The sequence below is a fragment of the Salmo salar genome, chromosome 01 (assembly GCF_965601325.2).
Source record: "Salmo salar chromosome 01, fSalSal1, whole genome shotgun sequence".
In the NCBI taxonomy this organism is placed as follows: domain Eukaryota; kingdom Metazoa; phylum Chordata; class Actinopteri; order Salmoniformes; family Salmonidae; genus Salmo; species Salmo salar.
The window spans coordinates 78,156,428-78,174,806 of record NC_138291.1 but is presented as its reverse complement, the minus strand read 5'-3'; the positions used below and the strand labels follow the sequence as shown (position 1 = coordinate 78,174,806).

Here is an 18,379-nt window from a genome sequence, read left to right as displayed (position 1 = left end):
ACTGTGCCTTTTAACAGCTTGGAAAATTCCAGAAAATGATGTCATGGCTTTAGAAGCTTCTGATAGGCTAATTGACATCATTTTGAGTTTCAAGGCCTACCTTCAAACTCAGTGCCTCTTTGCTTGATATCATGGGAAAATCAAAAGAAATCAGCCAAGACCTCAGAAAAAAAATTGTAGACCTCCACAAGTCTGGTTCATTTCTTGGGAGCAAATTCCAAACGCCTGAAGGTACCACGTTCATCTGTACAAACAGTAGTACGCAAGTATAAACACTATGGGACTACGCAGCTGTCATACCACTCAGGAAGGAGATGTATTCTCTCTCCTATAGATGAACGTACTTTGGTGCGAAAAGTGCAAATCAATCCCAAAACAACAGCAAAGGACCTTGTGAAGATGCTGGAGGAAACAGGTACAAAAGTATATTTATCCACAGTAAAACAAGTCCTATATCGACATAACCTGAAAGGCTGCTCAGCAAGGAAGAAGCCACTGCTCTAAAACCGCCATAAAAAATCCAGACTACGGTTTGCAACTGCTCATGGGGACAAAGATCGTACTTTTTGGAGAAATGTCCTCTGGTCTGATGAAACAAAAATAGAACTGTTTGGCCATAATGACCATTGTTATGTTTGGAGGAAAAAGAGGGAGGCTTGCAAGCCGAGGAACACCATCCCAACCGTGAAGCACGGGGGTGGCAGCATCATGTTGTAGGGGTGCTTTGCTGCAGGAGGGGCTGGTGCACTTCACAAAATAGATGGCATCATGAGGTAGGAAAATGATGTGGAGATAGTGAAGCAACATCTCAAGACATCAGTCAGGAAGTTAAAGCTTGGTCGCAAATGGGTCCTTCAAATGGACAATGACCCCAAGCATACTTCCAAAGTTGTGGAAAAATGGCTTAAGGACAACAAAGTCAAGGTATTGGAGTGGCCATCACAAAGCCCTGACCTCAATCCTATAGACAATTTGTGGGCATATCTGTAAAAGCGTGTGTGAGCAAGGAGGCCTACAAACCTGACTCAGTTACACCAGCTCTGTCAGGAGGAATGGGCCAAAATTCACCCAACTTATTGTGGGAAGCTTGTGGAAGGCTACCCAAAACGTTTTACCCAAGTTAAACAATTTAAATGCAATGCTACCAAATACTAATTGAGTGTATGTAAACTTCTGACCACCTGGGAATGTGATGAAAGTTATAAAAGCTGAAATAAATCATTCTCTCTACTATTATTCTGACATTTCACATTCTTAAAATAAAGTGGTGAACTTAACTGACCTAAGACAGGGAATTTTTACAAGGATTAAATGTTAGGAATTACAAAAAACTGAGTTTAAATGTATTTTGCTAAGGTGTATATAGACTTCAACTGTACATAAATAGAACAGTAAACAATAATTTTTGCGTCATCCCCGTGGTATATTGTCTGATTATACATAGGGCTGACATGCTATATAAGCCAATCAGCATCCAGGAACCAAAATACCCAGAATTTAATATAAAATACCACACAGCTCAGTGAAACTGCCGCAGAAATATGATATACCAATCCTTCTTCCAATACTGTAAGTATGCTTGACTCTACTGTTTGGCTTCAGTTCTTTGTGCTTCAGAGACATTCTTTTACCCACCTATTTTCATTCAGTGGCTGAAGGGCAATATAAGACCGACCTAACATTGCAGTATTTTCTCAATTTCAATTTGTGTCAGTGTGTTTTGGCTCCTTGATCCTTGACAATCTCTGTTCCTCCCATTCCTCCTGTCTCTCCCATCTCTCTCTTTCTCCACTCCCTCTGTATCTCCTGTCTTTCTTTCTCCCCTCTCTGTATCTCCCTCCTCGCTCTTCCTCACCCCTTTTCTTTCTGACACCCCTCCTCTCTTCCATATCTCTCGTTCTACTCTCTCTCTCTTCCTCCACAGTTCCATAACCTTCAGGAGTTGAGGCAGAGTCCGTCTCTAGCCACCAAGGTGTTCATCCAGAGAGACTACAGCGAAGGAACCGTCTGCCGCTTCCAGACCAAGTTCCCCTCCGAGCTGGGCAGCAGGGTGAGCACACACACACACAGGCAGGTACACGAAGGAGACATAGACATATGACTTCACTTTGTTTTCACATTCCTAGAATTGGAGCCTTTCAAGGTTCTTTTGTCCATCCTTGAATGCCACAAGTGACGCATGTATTTCTAAATCGATAGAATAAAGGGTATTTTGGGAGAACAGAATGTGCCTGGTGGTGTGTGTATTTGTGTGTTTGTGTGTGCTTGCGTGTGTGTGTGTGTGTTTGTGTCCTTCTGTGGTGGTGGAAGAACAGCTTGTGTATCATGGCTCACACAGTGTCACATAAAAGCCTCACGCTGGTATACATATGGCGTGGGCGTGTATGTGCGTGTGTGTGTATGTTTGTGTTGCAGTCTTCTGACAGATGGAGCATTCACTCTAATAGTGCTGATTTGCTAACTGTGTGTGTGGCGCCTACGTGCATGTGTGTATGTGTGTAGATCGAGCGGACGCTGTTCGAGGACACAGTAAAGACGTTGAACACCTACTATGCGGAGGCAGAGAAGGTCGGAGGCCAGTCCTACATGGAGGGATGTCTGGCGTGCGCTACAGCCTACTTCATCTTCCTATGTATGGAGACACGCTATGAAAAGGTACCACACACACACACACACACACACACACACACACACACACACACACACACACACACACACACACACACACACACACATACACACCAGACATAGACATACGCAAGAATGGTCCAAACACACTAAGACAGTCGTGAAGAGCCTATTCCCCCTCAGGAGACTGAAAAGATTTGGCATGGGTCCTCAGATCCTCAAAAGGTTCTACAGCTGCACCATCGAGAGCATCCTGACTGGTTGCATCACTGCCTGGTATGGCAACTGCTCTGCCTCCGACCGCAAGGCACTACTGAGGGTAGTTCGTACGGCCCAGTACATCACTGGGGCCAAGCTTCCTGCCATCCAGGACCTCTATACCAGGCGGTGTCAGAGGAAGGCCCGAAAAATTGTCAAAGACTCCAGCCACCCTAGTCATAGACTGTTCTCTTTGCTACCGCACGGCAAGCGGTACCGGAGTGCCAAGTCTATGTCCAAAAGGCTTCTCAACAGCTTCTACCCCCAAGCCATAAGACCCCTGAACAGCTAATCAAAGGGCTACCCAGACCTCTCTTTTACACTGCGGCTTATAATCTGTTTATAATCTATAATCTATGTTTATAATCTATGCATAGTCACTTTAACTCTACCTACATGTACATATTACCTTGACAAACCAATGCCCCTGCACATTGACTCTGTACCGGTACCCCCTGTATATACAGTGTCGGACGTTTACATACACTTACATTGGAGTCATTAAAACTTGTTTTTCAACCACTCTAACAAATTTCTGGTTAGCAAACTATAGCTTTGGCAAGTCGGTTAGGACATCTACTTTGTGCATGACACAAGTAGTTTGTGTAGACACAAATTGTTTACAGACAGATTGTTTCACTTATAATTCACTGTATCACAATTCCAGTGGGTCAGATGTTTACATACACTAAGTTGACTGTGCCTTTAAACAGCTTGGAAAATTCCAGAAAAGTAGGTCATGGCTTTAGAAGCTTCTGATAGGCTAATTGACATAATTTGAGGTGTACCTGTGGATGTATTTCAAGGCCTACCTTCAAACTCAGTGCCTCTTATCTTGACATCATGGGAAAATGAAAAGAAATCTGCCAAGACCTCAGATAAGAAATGGTAGACCTCCACAAGTTTGTTTCATCCTTGGGAGCAATTTCCAAATGTCTGAAGGTACCACGTTCATCTGTACAAACAATAGTACGCAAATATAAACACCATCGGACCACGCAGCCGTCATACCGCTCAGGAAGGAGACGCGTTCTTTCTCCTAGAGATGAACGTACTTTGGTGCGAAAAGTGCAAATCAATCCCAAAACAACAGCAAAGGACCTTGTGAAGATGCTGGAGGAAACAGGTGCAAAAATATCTCTATCCACAGTAAAGCAAGTCCTATATCGACATAACCTGAAAGGCCACTCAGCAAGGAAGAAGCCATTGCTCCAAAACCACCATAAAAAAGCCAGACGGTTTGCAACTGCACATGGGAACAAAGATCATACTTTTTGGAGCAATGTCCTCTGGTCTGATGAAACAAAAATAGAACTGTTTGGCCATAATGACCATTGTTGTGTTTTCAGGAAAAAGGGGGAGGTTTGCAAGCCGAGGAACACCATCCCAACCGTGAAGCAAGGGGGTGGCAGCATCATGTTGTAGGGGCTGTTGCACTTCACAAAATAGATGGCATCGTGAGAGAGGAAAATTATGTGGATATATTGAAGCAACATCTCAAGACATCAGTCAGGAAGTTAAAGCTTGGGTCTTCCAAATGGACAATGACCCCAAGCATACTTCCAAAGTTGTGGCAAAATGGCTTAAGGACAACAAAGTCAAGGTATTGGAGTGGCCATCACAAAGCCCTGACCTCAATGCCATAGAAAATTTGTGGGCAGAAATTTGCGAGCAATGAGGCCTACAAACCTGACTCAGTTACTGTCACATCTGCTCCTGCTACGCCCTCTGGTGTTCATCCGGTGTCTTCTTGACCTGCAGTTACTCCCCCTGTACACTCTCTCTCTCTCTCTCTCTCTCTCCTTCTCTGTGTGATTGTGTGGTTGGAGAGAGGTGTGCTGGAATCAGAGCAGATCCCTACCAGCTGCAACTCGTTCCATAATCAAGACCTCTACAAATACTCAGTCCTGCCACTTCCACTCTGCCAGATCGTAATCTCTGCTCAGTCAGTTCATGATTCTAGCCATTTATGATTATTCAAGATCCTGTTACTCTGCTGTGCCTGTTTCCCTGCCTGACACCGTTTATCCTCTCATTGCAGTTACCGCTCTGTCTCTGGCTCCTGTCTCCTATTCCACATCTCACCACCCAACTACCTTTCTCTGGATATTACTCACCACCGCTACCTTGGATTCCCCTCAGGACCTGTTTACCCTGTTCTACTCAGCTAACTCCAACCTCAGTCTCCACATCTGGTTTTTCTGCAACTCATCCAAGCTTCCCCAGATCTGCACTCCATATCTCCCAGTGTAACAATAAATATTTTGGTTCATTCATCCCTGTTTCCTCATCTGAGTCTGCTCTTGGGTTCCCCTGTGTCGCTCCGCTTAACAGTACGATCTGGCCCAGAGATAAACACAGCAGACTCCACTACTCTTCACCAAAGTCTTGTTGGCCAAGGCACCCTACTTGAGCAACATGACCAAGCCCTGAAAGTCCTGCTGGAGAACATCAAGGAGTTTTCACGGAGCCTGTCTGACCTACAGGTCCGAACCTCTGCCCAGAGTTCACAACCAGTCTCAAGTCCCTCTTCTCCAACCCGGGAGCCTTTTGTTCCGACTCCTGAGCGCTATGACGGTAATCTTGGCGCTTGCAGAGCCTTTCTTGTGCAATGTTCACTAGTATTTCAGCAACAGCCCTACTCTTATGCTAGTGAACGAGACAAGATTTATTTTTTGATTGGCTGCCTTCGTGGAGCAGCGCTTTCCTGGGCCACTGCGGTGTGGGAGAGACAGTCACCTATCTGCTTCTCCTACGGTGGATTCACAGATGAGATGAGGAAGGTCTTCGACCACCCGGTCTGTGGAAAGGATGCCTCTAAACTACTTCTGTCCCTTCGTCAAGGCTCCCAGAGTGTGGCTGAAATGGCATGTGAGTTCCGCACCCTCACTGCAGAGAGCGGCTGGAATGACGAGGCCCTTCAGGGAGCATTCCGGAACGCACTCACTGAGACCCTCAAAGACGAGTTGGTGTCCAGAGAGGAGCCTGATGGACTTGATGAACTCATTTATCTCACTATCCGCATTGACAACCGCCTCCGTGAGCATCGGAGGGAGAGGGGAGGTAGGGTTGCATGGCCCATAACATCTGCTTCAGTGCCTCCAGGCATGTTCTAGTCCTGTACACATACAGCTCGGCCGGACCTGTCTATCTCCAGAAAAGAGGTAGCGGCGTATCAGTACTAGGAGCTGTCTATATTGTGGCCAGGTTGGTCACCTGGTCTCCACTTGTTACCTGTGTCCAGCAAAAGAGGGGGCTCAGCAGTAGGGTTGAATATACTGTTGAGCCAAATCGCCTGCCCATCATCTCCCAGACCCCTGCTTGAGGCCAACCTTGTGTGGCAGAGCCAGGCTTTTCCTCTGCCTGCTCTCATCGATTCAGGCGCCGACGAGAGCTTTCTGGACCGAGGGTTCGTTAATCAGTTTGGTCTGGACACTGTTTCACTCGATTCACCTCTGGATGCCAACGCTGTCAATTGAAAGCTACTCTTCCGTGTTTTGGAGAGAACTGTTCCTGTTATCCTGCGTCTCTCTGGAAATCACCAGGAAAAGATAAGTTTCCACATAATCGACTGTTCTCACTCACTGGTTCTGAGTCATCCATGGTTAAAGCTACACAACCCACAGTTTGACTGGTCTACCGAAAGGGTAACTACTTGGAGTACACTTTGTCATTCTAATTGTCTATATTCTGCCCTTCCTCCTGCCTTGTCTGCACCCCAGTCCATTCCAGAACCCCCAGACCTGTCTTCTGTTCCTCCAGAATATCACAGTCTAGCTCCTGTATTCAGTAAGCATCACACCCCATCTCTGCAGCCTCATCGGCCTTTCGACTGTGCTATCGAGCTTCAGCCTGGAGCTCCTCTCCCTAGTAGCAGGTTGTATAACCTCTCTCGCCCCGAGCAAGAAGCCATGGAAGAATACATCCAGGACTCCCTGGCTGTCGGACATATCAGACCTTCTTCCTCTCCGGTGGGAGCTGGGTTTTTCTTTGTCAAGAAGAAGGATGGGTCACTGAAGCCATGCATAGACTTCCGTGGGTTGAATAGTATCACTGTCAGGAACAAGTATCCCTTGCCACTTATCAGTGCTGCTTTTTCCCCCCTCCATGGTGCCACAGTGTTTACTAAACTTGACCTCCGGAATGCCTACCTACTTTAGATTGCCTGAACGGCACCAGAACATAAAGATTAAATATATTTTCAATATAGATTTGCCTAGCTCCGTGGAGATCCTAGGAACTGCAAGAGTGTCATGTCCACTCCCGCTCCGGGGCTTGACTTCACTGGTCTACTAACCACCGGTCCTGGCAACCCATCTTTTACGCACACCTGGCAACCATCATTACGCACACCTGCGTCTCATCAGTCACACCTGGACTTCATTACTCCATTGATTACTTACCCTATATATTGCACTCTGATGTTATCAGTCTCAGGTGGTATTGTTTATGTTTCTATGTCAGACGCTTCTCTTGTTTTGTATCGCGACCATGTTCATTATTATTAAACTCAATTACTGCATCCTTACTCCCTGTGTCTGTTACAAAGAGTTAACCAATCCTGTGAACGGATTAGGCAATTCAGGTGTCTATACTTCAACAGCAAAGTTAGATAACGTTTCTGAAGTAGGGCCTTGTAAACATAAAGGGAGTTGTAGGGGCTTCCTTTCCTCTTTACCATAGCCACTGCCCTATCCTGAAGCGGGGTTGTTTCGTACGCATACAGTCCACACTCAAGGTTTCCAAACGGACAAAACATTCAATGAGGTCCAGGGATATGTTGCAACAAGAAGGTTTATTCTTCTTATATCTAAAAAAATGATTCTCCAATCAACTTAAATCATAGATTACTTGACATGGAAAATACATAATATGACCTGTCTGTATGGTCAAAAGACTATACCGCTCCCGCGTCTAGCTAGGACTCCTCCCCCCACTCGAAGGCCCTTTCGTGGCTGTTTATTTACCACCACAGACAGATGCTGACACTAAGACCGCACTCAGTCAGCTGTATAAGGAAATAAGCAAACAGGAAACCACTCACCCAGAGGCGGTGCTCCTAGTGGCCGGAGACGTTAATGCAGGGAAACTTAAATCCGTTCAACCAAATTTCTATCTGTTAAATGTGCAACCAGAAGGAAAAAAATTACAGATCACCTGTACTCCACACACAGAGACGCGTACAAAGCTCTCCCTCGCCCTCCATTTGGTAAATCCGACCACAACTCTATCCTCCTGATTCCTGCTTACAAGCAAAAATTAAAGCAGGAAGCACCAGTGACTCGGGTCTATAAAAAAAGTGGTCAGATGAAGCAGATGCTAAACTACAGGACTGTTTTGCTATCACAGACTGGAACATGTTCCGGGATTCTTCCGATGGCATTGAGGAGTACACTACATCAGTCACTGGCTTCATCAATAAGTGCATCGAGGACGTCGTCCCCACATTGACTGTACGTACATACCCCAACCAGAAGCCATGGATTACAGGCAACATTCGCACTGAGTCAAAGGGTAGAGCTGCCGCTTTCAAGGTGCGGGACTCTAACCCGGAAGCTTACAAGAAATCCTGCTATGCCCTGCGACGAACCATCAAACAGGCAAAGCGTCAATACAGGGCTAAGATTGAATCATACTACACCGGCTCCGATGCTCGTCTTATGTGGCAGGGCTTGCAAATTATTACAGACTACAAAGGGAAGCACAGCCGCGAGCTGCCCAGTGACACGGGCCTGCCAGACGACCTAAATTACTTCTATGCTCGCTTCGAGGCAAGCAACACTGAGGCATGCATGAGAACATCAGTTGTTCCGGACGACTGTGTGATCACGCTCTCCATAGCCAACGTGAGTAAGACCTTTAAACAGGTCAACATACACAAGGCTGCGGGGCCAGACAGATTATCAGGACGTGTGCTCCGGGCATGTTCTGACCAACTGGCAGGTGTCTTCACTGACATTTTCAACATGTCCCTGATTGAGTCTGTAATACCAACATGTTTTAAGCAGACCACCATAGTCCCTGTGCCCAAGAACACAAAGGCAACCTGCCTAAATGACTACAGACCCGTAGCACTCACGTTCGTAGCCTTGAAGTGCTTTGAGAGGTTGGTAATGGCTCACATCAACACCATTACCCAGAAACCCTAGACCCACTCCAATTTGCATACCGCCCAAACTGATCCACAGATGATGCAATCTCTATTGCACTCCACACTGTCCCTTCCCACCTGGACAAAAGGAACACTTATGTGAGAATGCTATTTATTGACTACAGCTCAGCGTTCAACACCATAGTACCCTCAAAGCTCATCACTAAGCTAAGGATCCTGGGACTAAACACCTCCCTCTGCAACTGGATCCTGGACTTCCTGACGGGCCGCCCCCAGGTGGTGAGGGTAGGTAGCAACACATCTGCCACGCTGATCCTCAACACTGGAGCTCCACAGGGGTGCGTGCTCAGTCCCCTCCTGTACTCCCTGTTCACCTACGACTGCATGGCCAGGCACGACTCCAACACCATGATGTTTGCAGATGACACAACAGTGGTAGGCCTGATCACCGACAACAACAAGACAGCCTATAGGGAGGAGGTCAGAGACCTGGCCGTGTGGTCCTCGGTGTCCACATCAACAACAAACTAGAATAGTCCAAACACACAAAGACAGTCGTGAAGAGGGCACGGCTAAGCCTATTCCCCCTCAGGAAACTAAAAAGATTTGGCATGGGTCCTGAGATCCTCAAAAGGTTCTACAGCTGCAACATCGAGAGCATCCTGACTGGTTGCATCACTGCCTGGTACGGCAATTGCTCGGCCTCTGACCGCAAGGCACTACAGAGGGTAGTGCGTACGGCCCAGTATATCACTGGGGCCAAGCTTCCTGCCATCCAGGACCACTATACCAGGCGGTGTCAGAGGAAGGCCCTAAATTGTCAAAGACCCCAGCCACCCCAGTCATAGACTGTTCTCTCTACTACCACATGGCAAGCGGTACCGGAGTGCCAAGTCTAGGACAAAAAGGCTTCTCAACAGTTTTTACCCCAAGCCATAAGACTCCTGAACAGGTAATCAAATGGCTACCCAGACTATTTGCATTGTGTGCCCCCCCCCAACCCCTGTTTTTACACTGTTGCTACTCTCTGTTTATCATATATGCATAGTCACTTTAACTATACATTCATGTACATACTACCTCAATTGGGCTGACCAACCAGTGCTCCCACACATTGGCTAACCGGGCTATCTGCATTGTGTCCCACCAACCCCTCTTTTACACTACTGCTACTCTCTGTTCATCATATATACATAGTCACTTTTACCATATCTACATTTTAGTCATTTAGCAGATGCTCTTATCCAGAGCGACTTACAGTAGTGAGTGCATACATTTCATAGAGTTTTTTTTTATATACTGGCCCCCCGTGGGAATCAAACCCACAACCCTGGCGTTGCACACACCATGCCGGCATTGCAAACACCATGCTCTATAAACTGAGCCACAGGGAAGACATGTACATGCTACCTCAACCAGCCTGACTAACCAGTGTCTGTATGTAGCCTCGCTACTTTTAAAGCCTCGCTACTGTATATAGCCTGTCTTTTTACTGTTGTTTTATTTCTTCACTTAACACCTTTTTTGCACTATTCGTTAGAGCCTGTAAGTAAGCATTTCACTGTAAGGTCTACACCTGTTGTATTCGGCGCACATGACAAATTAGTTTTGATTTGATTTGAACTTCCTTCCTTTATCCTAACACACCTACCACAGTACAATGAATGGGCAAGAGGGGGGGCCAGAAACAAAGTTACACTAACAACAAATGAATACATCTCAATCAGGTAAATATAAATCATAAAGGTACGTACCTAATATTTCATCATATACATTCATATTTAATATATTACACAAACGTACATGGATCTCTGTATGTTCTGTCTTTTATACAAATATGTCCAAATCGGCTCTAACATACCGGCCCCTAATTGTTAACTGCACTGAATGCACAACAATTACTTAATATTCAAACGTAGAGCCAATACACAAAACATTCTATACCAGAGCACTATTACAGTTCATAGCTATATACAAATATACAAGGTCCCATATAGGAAAGGAGTCTATAGATCTGTCTTAGTTGAAGTGTTCAGGTGTTCAACTTCCAAAAATGTCAAGAGTTTGACGTCCAATAATGTATGACTACGACATCAAAGAATGTAAGAGTACGACATCAACGAATAAGAAGGGGCACGTGATTCGAAGATGGAGCACTGTGTATGTGTGTGTATCTCACTCCACCGCCTCAAGGAGCAGACAGAGTTTATTGATAGGTCTCCGTAAAATATTGGTCTTGGTCTTAACCATGACGCTCCGAACAAGACCATTGACCCCTGGCAAAGCCTCCACCACACGCCCCATTAGCCAAGAGTTCCTTGGGGCAGTGTCATCAACGATGACAACAAGGTCACCAGGACTGAAGTTTCTCTTAGTTTTGTTCCACTTGTTCCGGCCATGCATAAGTGGAAGATACTCCCTGATCCATCTCTTCCAGAAGAGGTCAGTGATATATTGTACTTGCTTCCATCTCCTTCGTGAGTATAGGTCGCTTCTCTGGAATAGTCCTGGTGGCAGGACTGGCTTTACTTTCAGATGAAGCAGATGGTTCGGAGTCAGGGGTTCTAGATCATTAGGGTAATTTGTTACAGTTGTGATTGGTCTGTCGTTCATAATCACCTCAACTTCACACAATGTAAAGATCTAGGGGTCTTAAAACAAAATAATAAAAAACGATGCGCTATTACCATCAAGTATTCTCACAGCTTGCTAGAGCATTGTGAACTGCAGTGGCATAGTGGTCTAAGCAGCGTTCTCCGGCTCTGCGCATCAAGTTTGCGGCCAGTGAAGCATATGGGTTGTTTATGAATTCAAGGGACCAATAAAAAGGGATAACTTAGGTGCTGGATTTTAGGCCGGTAGCAACCACCACAGGGTGTCCGGTCAGAACACGAGGAAGCAGTAGTTCCAGTTCAAGGGTTTAATGAAGTTCCACACACACACACACACATACAAAGCCACTCTCTCTGATACTAATTGTGGTTATTTAGCTGCACGCACAATAAACATCAGAAAGAAAAGCAATTTCTTCTAAGAAGGTAGAATAAGCAGAAGAGAAAAACAGGTTGGTCATCATAATAGAAACTACAGACATGCCTGTGGCCCTGCCAGGTCGGGTATTATGCTAAGTCCCATGAAAAAAAAGTCTACTTATTGGCTAATAAAATTATGATGATTGGCGTGACCTTTTTCCAGTAGGAAAACCAAAGGAAAGTTGGGGTCTTGGAAAAGAGATGAGCTGGCTGTTTTTACACCCAGCGCTGAGCGATTGTTTTTCTTTTCTTTTGTGAGTGCCGAGGAAGGCATATATTGACTTTCGTAGGACCTTTTTAAACCTTCAAAATCAAAGTATATTTCTAGTGATCAGACATCTTTTTTCCTCTCTTCTGGGAGAGCAAAGAAAGAGAGAAAAGTAGAATTGGAGAGAAAAGAAAAGGAGAGGAACATCTTGATCTGTTCTCATGTCAGTGCTAATGACATCTTAGCGATTGTCTCGTAATGCCAGAGCGAATGTTAGCATTCGCGAAACGTAGGTTATCCTGCGAGCAGGCCTTTTTAATCGACCTGGCCCGGGTATCCTGGAAGGATATTGACCTCATCCCGTAAGTAGAGGATGCCTGGTTGTTCTTTAAAAGTAATTTCCTCACCATCTTAAATAAGCGTGCCCCTTTCAAAAAATGCAGAACTAAGAACAGATATAGCCCTTGGTTCACTCCAGACCTGACTGCCCTCGACCAGCACAAAAACATCCTGTGGTGTACTGCACTAGCATCGAATTGTCCCCGCGATATGCAAATTTTCAGGGAAGTTAGGAACCAATACACACATTCAGTTAAGAAAGCAAAGGCTAGCTTTTTCAAACAGAAATTTGCATCATGTAGCATTAACTCCAAAAAGTTCTGGGACACTGTAAAGTCCATGGAAAATAAGAGCACCTCCTCCCAGCTGCCCACTGCAATGAGGCTAGGAAACAGTCACCACCAATAAATCCACGATAATCGAGAATTTTAATAAGCATTTCTCTACGGCTGGCCATGCTTTCCTCCTGGCTACCCCAACCCCAGCCAACAGCTCCGCACCACTCACAGTGACTTGCCTCCTCAGCTTCTCATTCACCCAAATCCAGATAGCAGATGTTCTGAAAGAGCTGCAAAACCTGGACCCATACAAATCAGCTGGGCTAGACAATCTGGACCCTTCTTTCTAAAATTATCCGCCGCCATTGTTGCAACCCCTATTACTAGTCTGTTCAACCTCTCTTTCGTATCGTCCAAGATCCTAAAGATTGGAAAGCTGACACGGTCATCCCCCTCTTCAGAGGGGGTGACACTAGACCCAAACTGTTACAGACCTATATCCATCCTGCTCTTCCTTTCTAAAGTCTTTGAAAGCCAAGATAACAAACAGATCACTGACCATTTAGAATCCCACCGTACCTTCTCCGAGGTGCAATCCGGTTTCGGAGCTGGTCATGGATGCACCTCAGCCACGCTCAAGGTACTAAATGATATCATAACCGCCATCGATAAAAGACAGTACTGTGCAGCTGTCTTCATCGACCTGGCCAAGGCTTTCGACTCTGTCAATCACCGTATTCTTATTGGCAGACTCAACAGCCTTGGTTTCTCAAATGACTGCCTCGACTGGTTCACCAACTACTTCTCAGAGTTCAGTGTGTCAAATCGGAGGGCCTGTTGTCCAGACCTCTGGCGGTCTCTATGGGGGTACCACAGGGTTCAATTCTCGGGCCGACTCTTTTCTCTGTATATATCAATGATGTTGCTCTTGATCCACCTCTACGCAGACGACACCATCCTGTATACATCTGGCCCTTCTTTGGACACTGTGTTAACAAACTTCCAAACAAGCTTGAATGCCATACAACACTCCTTCCGTGGCCTCCAACTGCACTTAAACGCTAGTAAAACTAAATGCATGCTCTTCAACCGATCGCTGCCCGCACCCGCCTGCCCGCCCGACTAGCATCACTACTCTGGACGGTTCTGACTTAGAATATGTGGACAACTACAAATACCTAGGTGTCTGGCTAGACTGTAAGCTCTCCTTCCAGACTCCTATTAAGCATCTCCAATCCAAAATTAAATCTAGAATCGGCTTCCTATTTCGCAACAAAGCATCCTTCACTCAGGCTGCCAAACATACCCTCGTAAAACTGACTATCCTACCGATCCTCGACTTCGGCGATGTCATTTACAAAATAGCCTCTAACACTCTACTCAGCAAATTGGATGCAGTCTATCACAGTGCCATCCATTTTGTCACCAAAGCCCCATATACCACCCACCGCTGCGACCTGTATGCTCTGCACCCACTGGTTCCAGGTCATCTATAAGTATTTGCTAGGTAAAGCTCAACCTTATCTCAGCTCACCGGTCACCATAACAACACCCACCCGTAGCACACGCTCCAGCAGGTATATCTCACTGGTCATCCCCAAATCCAACACCTCCTTTGGCCGCCTTGCCTTCCAGTTCTCTGCTGCCAATGACTGGAACGAATTGCAAAAATCGCGGAAGTTGGAGACTTATATCTCCCTCACTAACTTTAAGCATCAGCTATCTGAGCAGCTTACCGATCGCTGCATTTGTACACAGCCCATCTGTAGATAGCCCATCCAACTACCTACCTCATCCCCATATTGTTTTTATTAACTTCTTTTGCTCTTTTGCACACCAGTATTTCTACTTGCACATCATCATCTGTTAATTTGCCAAATTGTAATTACTTCACTACTATTGGCCTATTTATTGCCTTACCTCCTTACTCCATTTGCACACACTGTATATAGATTTTTCTATTGTGTTATTGACTACTTTTGTTTATCCCATGTGTAACTCTGTGTTGTTTTTTGTCGCACTGCTTTGCTTGATCTTGGCCAGGTCGCAGTTGTAAATGAGAACTTGTTCTCAACTGGCCTACCTGGTTAAATAAAGGTGAAATATATCTTTTTTTTTATTCCATGCTGTTATTGATGTCACGTTAGCGTAGCATCTTAGCGTAGCATCTTCGTTAACATGCTACACTAACTTAACATCAATCACAGCGACTGGATTGCTTATGCAGCGCTAGCCGTCCATGCTCCTGTGGACAGTTACAATGCTGATGTGCCATGCTTCTGCTGACTTCAATCTAACCATGTCATAGTTTGATCAGGCTCTATGGGGTTTTATATACACTGTGAGACCCAGGTGAGTTGATCAGAGAGGTGGTGTCACACGCACACACACGCACACACCCACACACACCCCACAAACACACAAAAATACACACGTTATTTGAACTAATTTGACATTGAGAGTGCCAATGCAGCGTCAGTATTGGGTGAAACTAAGAACAGTTGGTCTAAAGGCTGGTATCTTATGGCCTTGGGAAGTTCACATGAAACACTGAGACATTCTGCCAAAGAGAAAGGGGTAGGGATCACAGGATGGTAGCGTCAGAAATGCCGCCCCTCTTCAGAGGTGTGAACTGTGGCATGGTGAAGCATTCAATTGAATTACAACTGTTCTGACATGCTGCATTTGTCTGTATGGCTAGTTTGCAGTGTGCAAGTGCACAGCAATTGCTGACTCTTGAAGTCAGCAAGTTTTATTGTGACGTCCACCTACAGGTGTTCTATCTTAATTTGATCACTTTGTTGCAGCAGGAAATGGAAATTGTAGTATTCAAGGTTTAAAAAAGCTTCTCAAGTGTGTAATTTTCACTTTAAAATGTCAGACTTGATATATCCTAACTAAAAATGTATTCACCCCAAACAAACATATACATTTATTATAATCCATATATAATTCACAATTTCTGTTGCTGCATGAATATTTTCCTGCTGTGAGAAACTGGTCAAATTAAGATAACACGTGTACTAAGGTTTGACTGGTTAGCAATACCAGTTTGGAAACCTGCCATTTGACGCAGGGAAATAAACTGAATTGGTTCAATAACCTGAATTAGTTATGAGTGTCGGCTGAGAGAACATTGTTTTTTGTAGTTGTTCTGACACGCTATGTGTAATCAGTGTGCTTTGATGACAAAGATGTTGATCTAGACCGTGGGTAGTCCTGGGAATCTGTCCACTCATACATGCTCACTGGTGTGTGGCCTCTTATCAGCTGGACACACGTATACACTCCACACACACACACGCACACACACACCCACACACACAGACACACACACACACATCCCATGCAAACAATCACACACACACACACACACACTCAGCCAAAGGCTCTGTGATATGGTCTGATTGAGCCTCTGATACACTATGTTGCCTTCAGCTGTCCACTGCTTTGTGTGTGTGTGTGTGTGTGTGTGTGTGTGTGTGTGTGTGCGTGTGTGTGTGTGTGTGTGTGTGTGTGTGTGTGTGTGTGTGTGTGTGTGTGTGTGTGTGTGTGTGATGACATACAGCTGGCACCTGGGTGCCAGTGGGCATGGACAGCCCTTCCAACCATAACATGGCTTTTGTGTGTGTTCCGTCTAAGCGACTGACAGGCACAAACACAGCTGATGAAGGGATTCATCTTTCTCTTGATGCCCCTACGGTCACATGCACACACAAACACACACACTAATTAATCCTCCCCTCAGCTGTGCGTGTGTGTGTCTGTGTGAGTGCGTGCGTGTGTTAGTAGGTCAGACGGAGCAAGACGTTAAGAGATCAAAAAGTCCCAGCCTGCCCCTCTTCGCTATCTCTCACACACAACTTTCATCTCCATGTTTCTGTAATGTTCTCATAAGCGTTCATTCACTGATACTATGCTGAAGATCACACAGCAAATCGAGACACACAGAATTCATCTCTATGTATGTTTCTGTTTGTTTTTTAAAGAATTTTTGGATCAAAACAATGCAAAAGTACTTGAAGGGAATCAAGACACACTAGATTCATTGCCATTCAGGTTTGAGCCAAGCAGAAGTGGGCTCTGTGCTCTCCTTTCATGTCAATGTAAGATAATATATTTGTCAGCTAAGATATGTGCAACATGGAGATCTCGAGATCATATTGGCCATGTGAAGAAAGTTGTTTATTTATACTAGATTTGATAAAATCTCAGTAGATGACTGATGATAAAGTATACCCAGCCAGGAATACTGTGTGGGTGGGTGTATGAGCATGTACGTGCATGCATGATCTGTGTGTTAACACTAGAGAATGTTGCCAGGTATCCCCTTTAGCATACAGTATGCATCAGATGCATATCAACCCGCAAGGTGCAGCAAACATACAGTTAAAGTCGGAAGTTTACATGCACTTAGGTTGGAGTTATTAAAACGCGTTTTTCAACCACTCCACAAATTTATTGTTAAAAAACTATAGTTTTGGCAAGTTGGTTAGGACATCTACTTTGTGCATGACACAAGTAATCTTTCCAACAATTGTTTACAGACAGATCATTTCACTTATAATTCACTGTATCACAATTCCAGTGCGTCAGAAGTTTACATACACTAATTTGACTGTGCCTTTAAACAGCTTGGAAAATTCCAGAAAATGATGTCATGGCTTTAGAAGACCTCCCACAAGTCTGGTTCATCTTTTGGAGCAATTTCCAAATGCTTGAAGGTACAACGTTCATCTGTACAAACAATAGTACGCAAGTATAAACACCATGGGACCACGCAGCCATCATACCGCTCAGGAAGGAGATGCGTTCTGTCTCCTAGAGATGAACGTACGTTCATGCAACAAGTGCAAATCAATCCCAGAACAACAGCAAAGGACATTGTGAAGATGCTGGAGGAAACAGGTACAAAAGTATCTATAGCCACAGTAAAACTAGTCCTACAGTGAGGGAAAAAAGTATTTGATCCCCTGCTGATTTTGTACGTTTGCCCACTGACAAAGAAATGATCAGTCTAATTTCAATGGTAGGTTTATTTGAACAGTGAGAGACAGAATAACAACAAAAATCCAGAAAAACGCATGTCAAAAATGTTATAAATTGATTTGCATTTTAATGAGGGAAATAAGTATTTGACCCCTCTGCAAAACACAACTTAGTACTTGGTGGCAAAACCCTTGTTGGCAATCACAGAGGTCAGATGTTTCTTGTAGTTGGCCACCAGGTTTGCACACATCTCAGGAGGGATTTTGTCCCACTCCTCTTTGCAGGTCTTCTCCAAGTCATTAAGGTTTCGAGGCTGACGTTTGGCAACTCGAACCTTCAGCTCCCTCCACAGATTTTCTATGGGATTAATGTCTGGAGACTGGCTAGGCCACTCCAGGACCTTAATGTGCTTCTTCTTGAGCCACTCCTTTGTTGCCTGGGCCGTATGTTTTGGGTCATTGTCATGCTGGAATACCCATCCACGACCCATTTTCAATGCCCTGGCTGAGGGAAGGAGGTTCTCACCCAAGATTTG

General features: G+C 45.1%; 1 protein-coding gene across 2 annotated transcripts in view; it reads left to right on the top strand.

Moving 5' to 3' along the window:
* LOC106612991 (golgin subfamily A member 7B) overlaps positions 1–18,379 on the top strand; it is a 44,958-nt gene that overhangs the window by 13,749 nt on the left and 12,830 nt on the right. Inside the window, exons 2-4 of one of the 2 annotated variants that reach the window (XM_014214788.3) lie at positions 1,925–2,050; positions 2,503–2,655; positions 4,928–7,414. In XM_014214788.3, the coding sequence (XP_014070263.1) occupies positions 1,925–2,050; positions 2,503–2,655; positions 4,928–5,299 (651 nt within the window). In that variant the 3' untranslated portion in view covers positions 5,300–7,414. Of the gene's footprint in view, positions 1–1,924; positions 2,051–2,502; positions 2,656–4,927; positions 7,415–18,379 lie in introns of those variants that run through there. The other variant, XM_014214806.3, reaches the window with a different exon arrangement.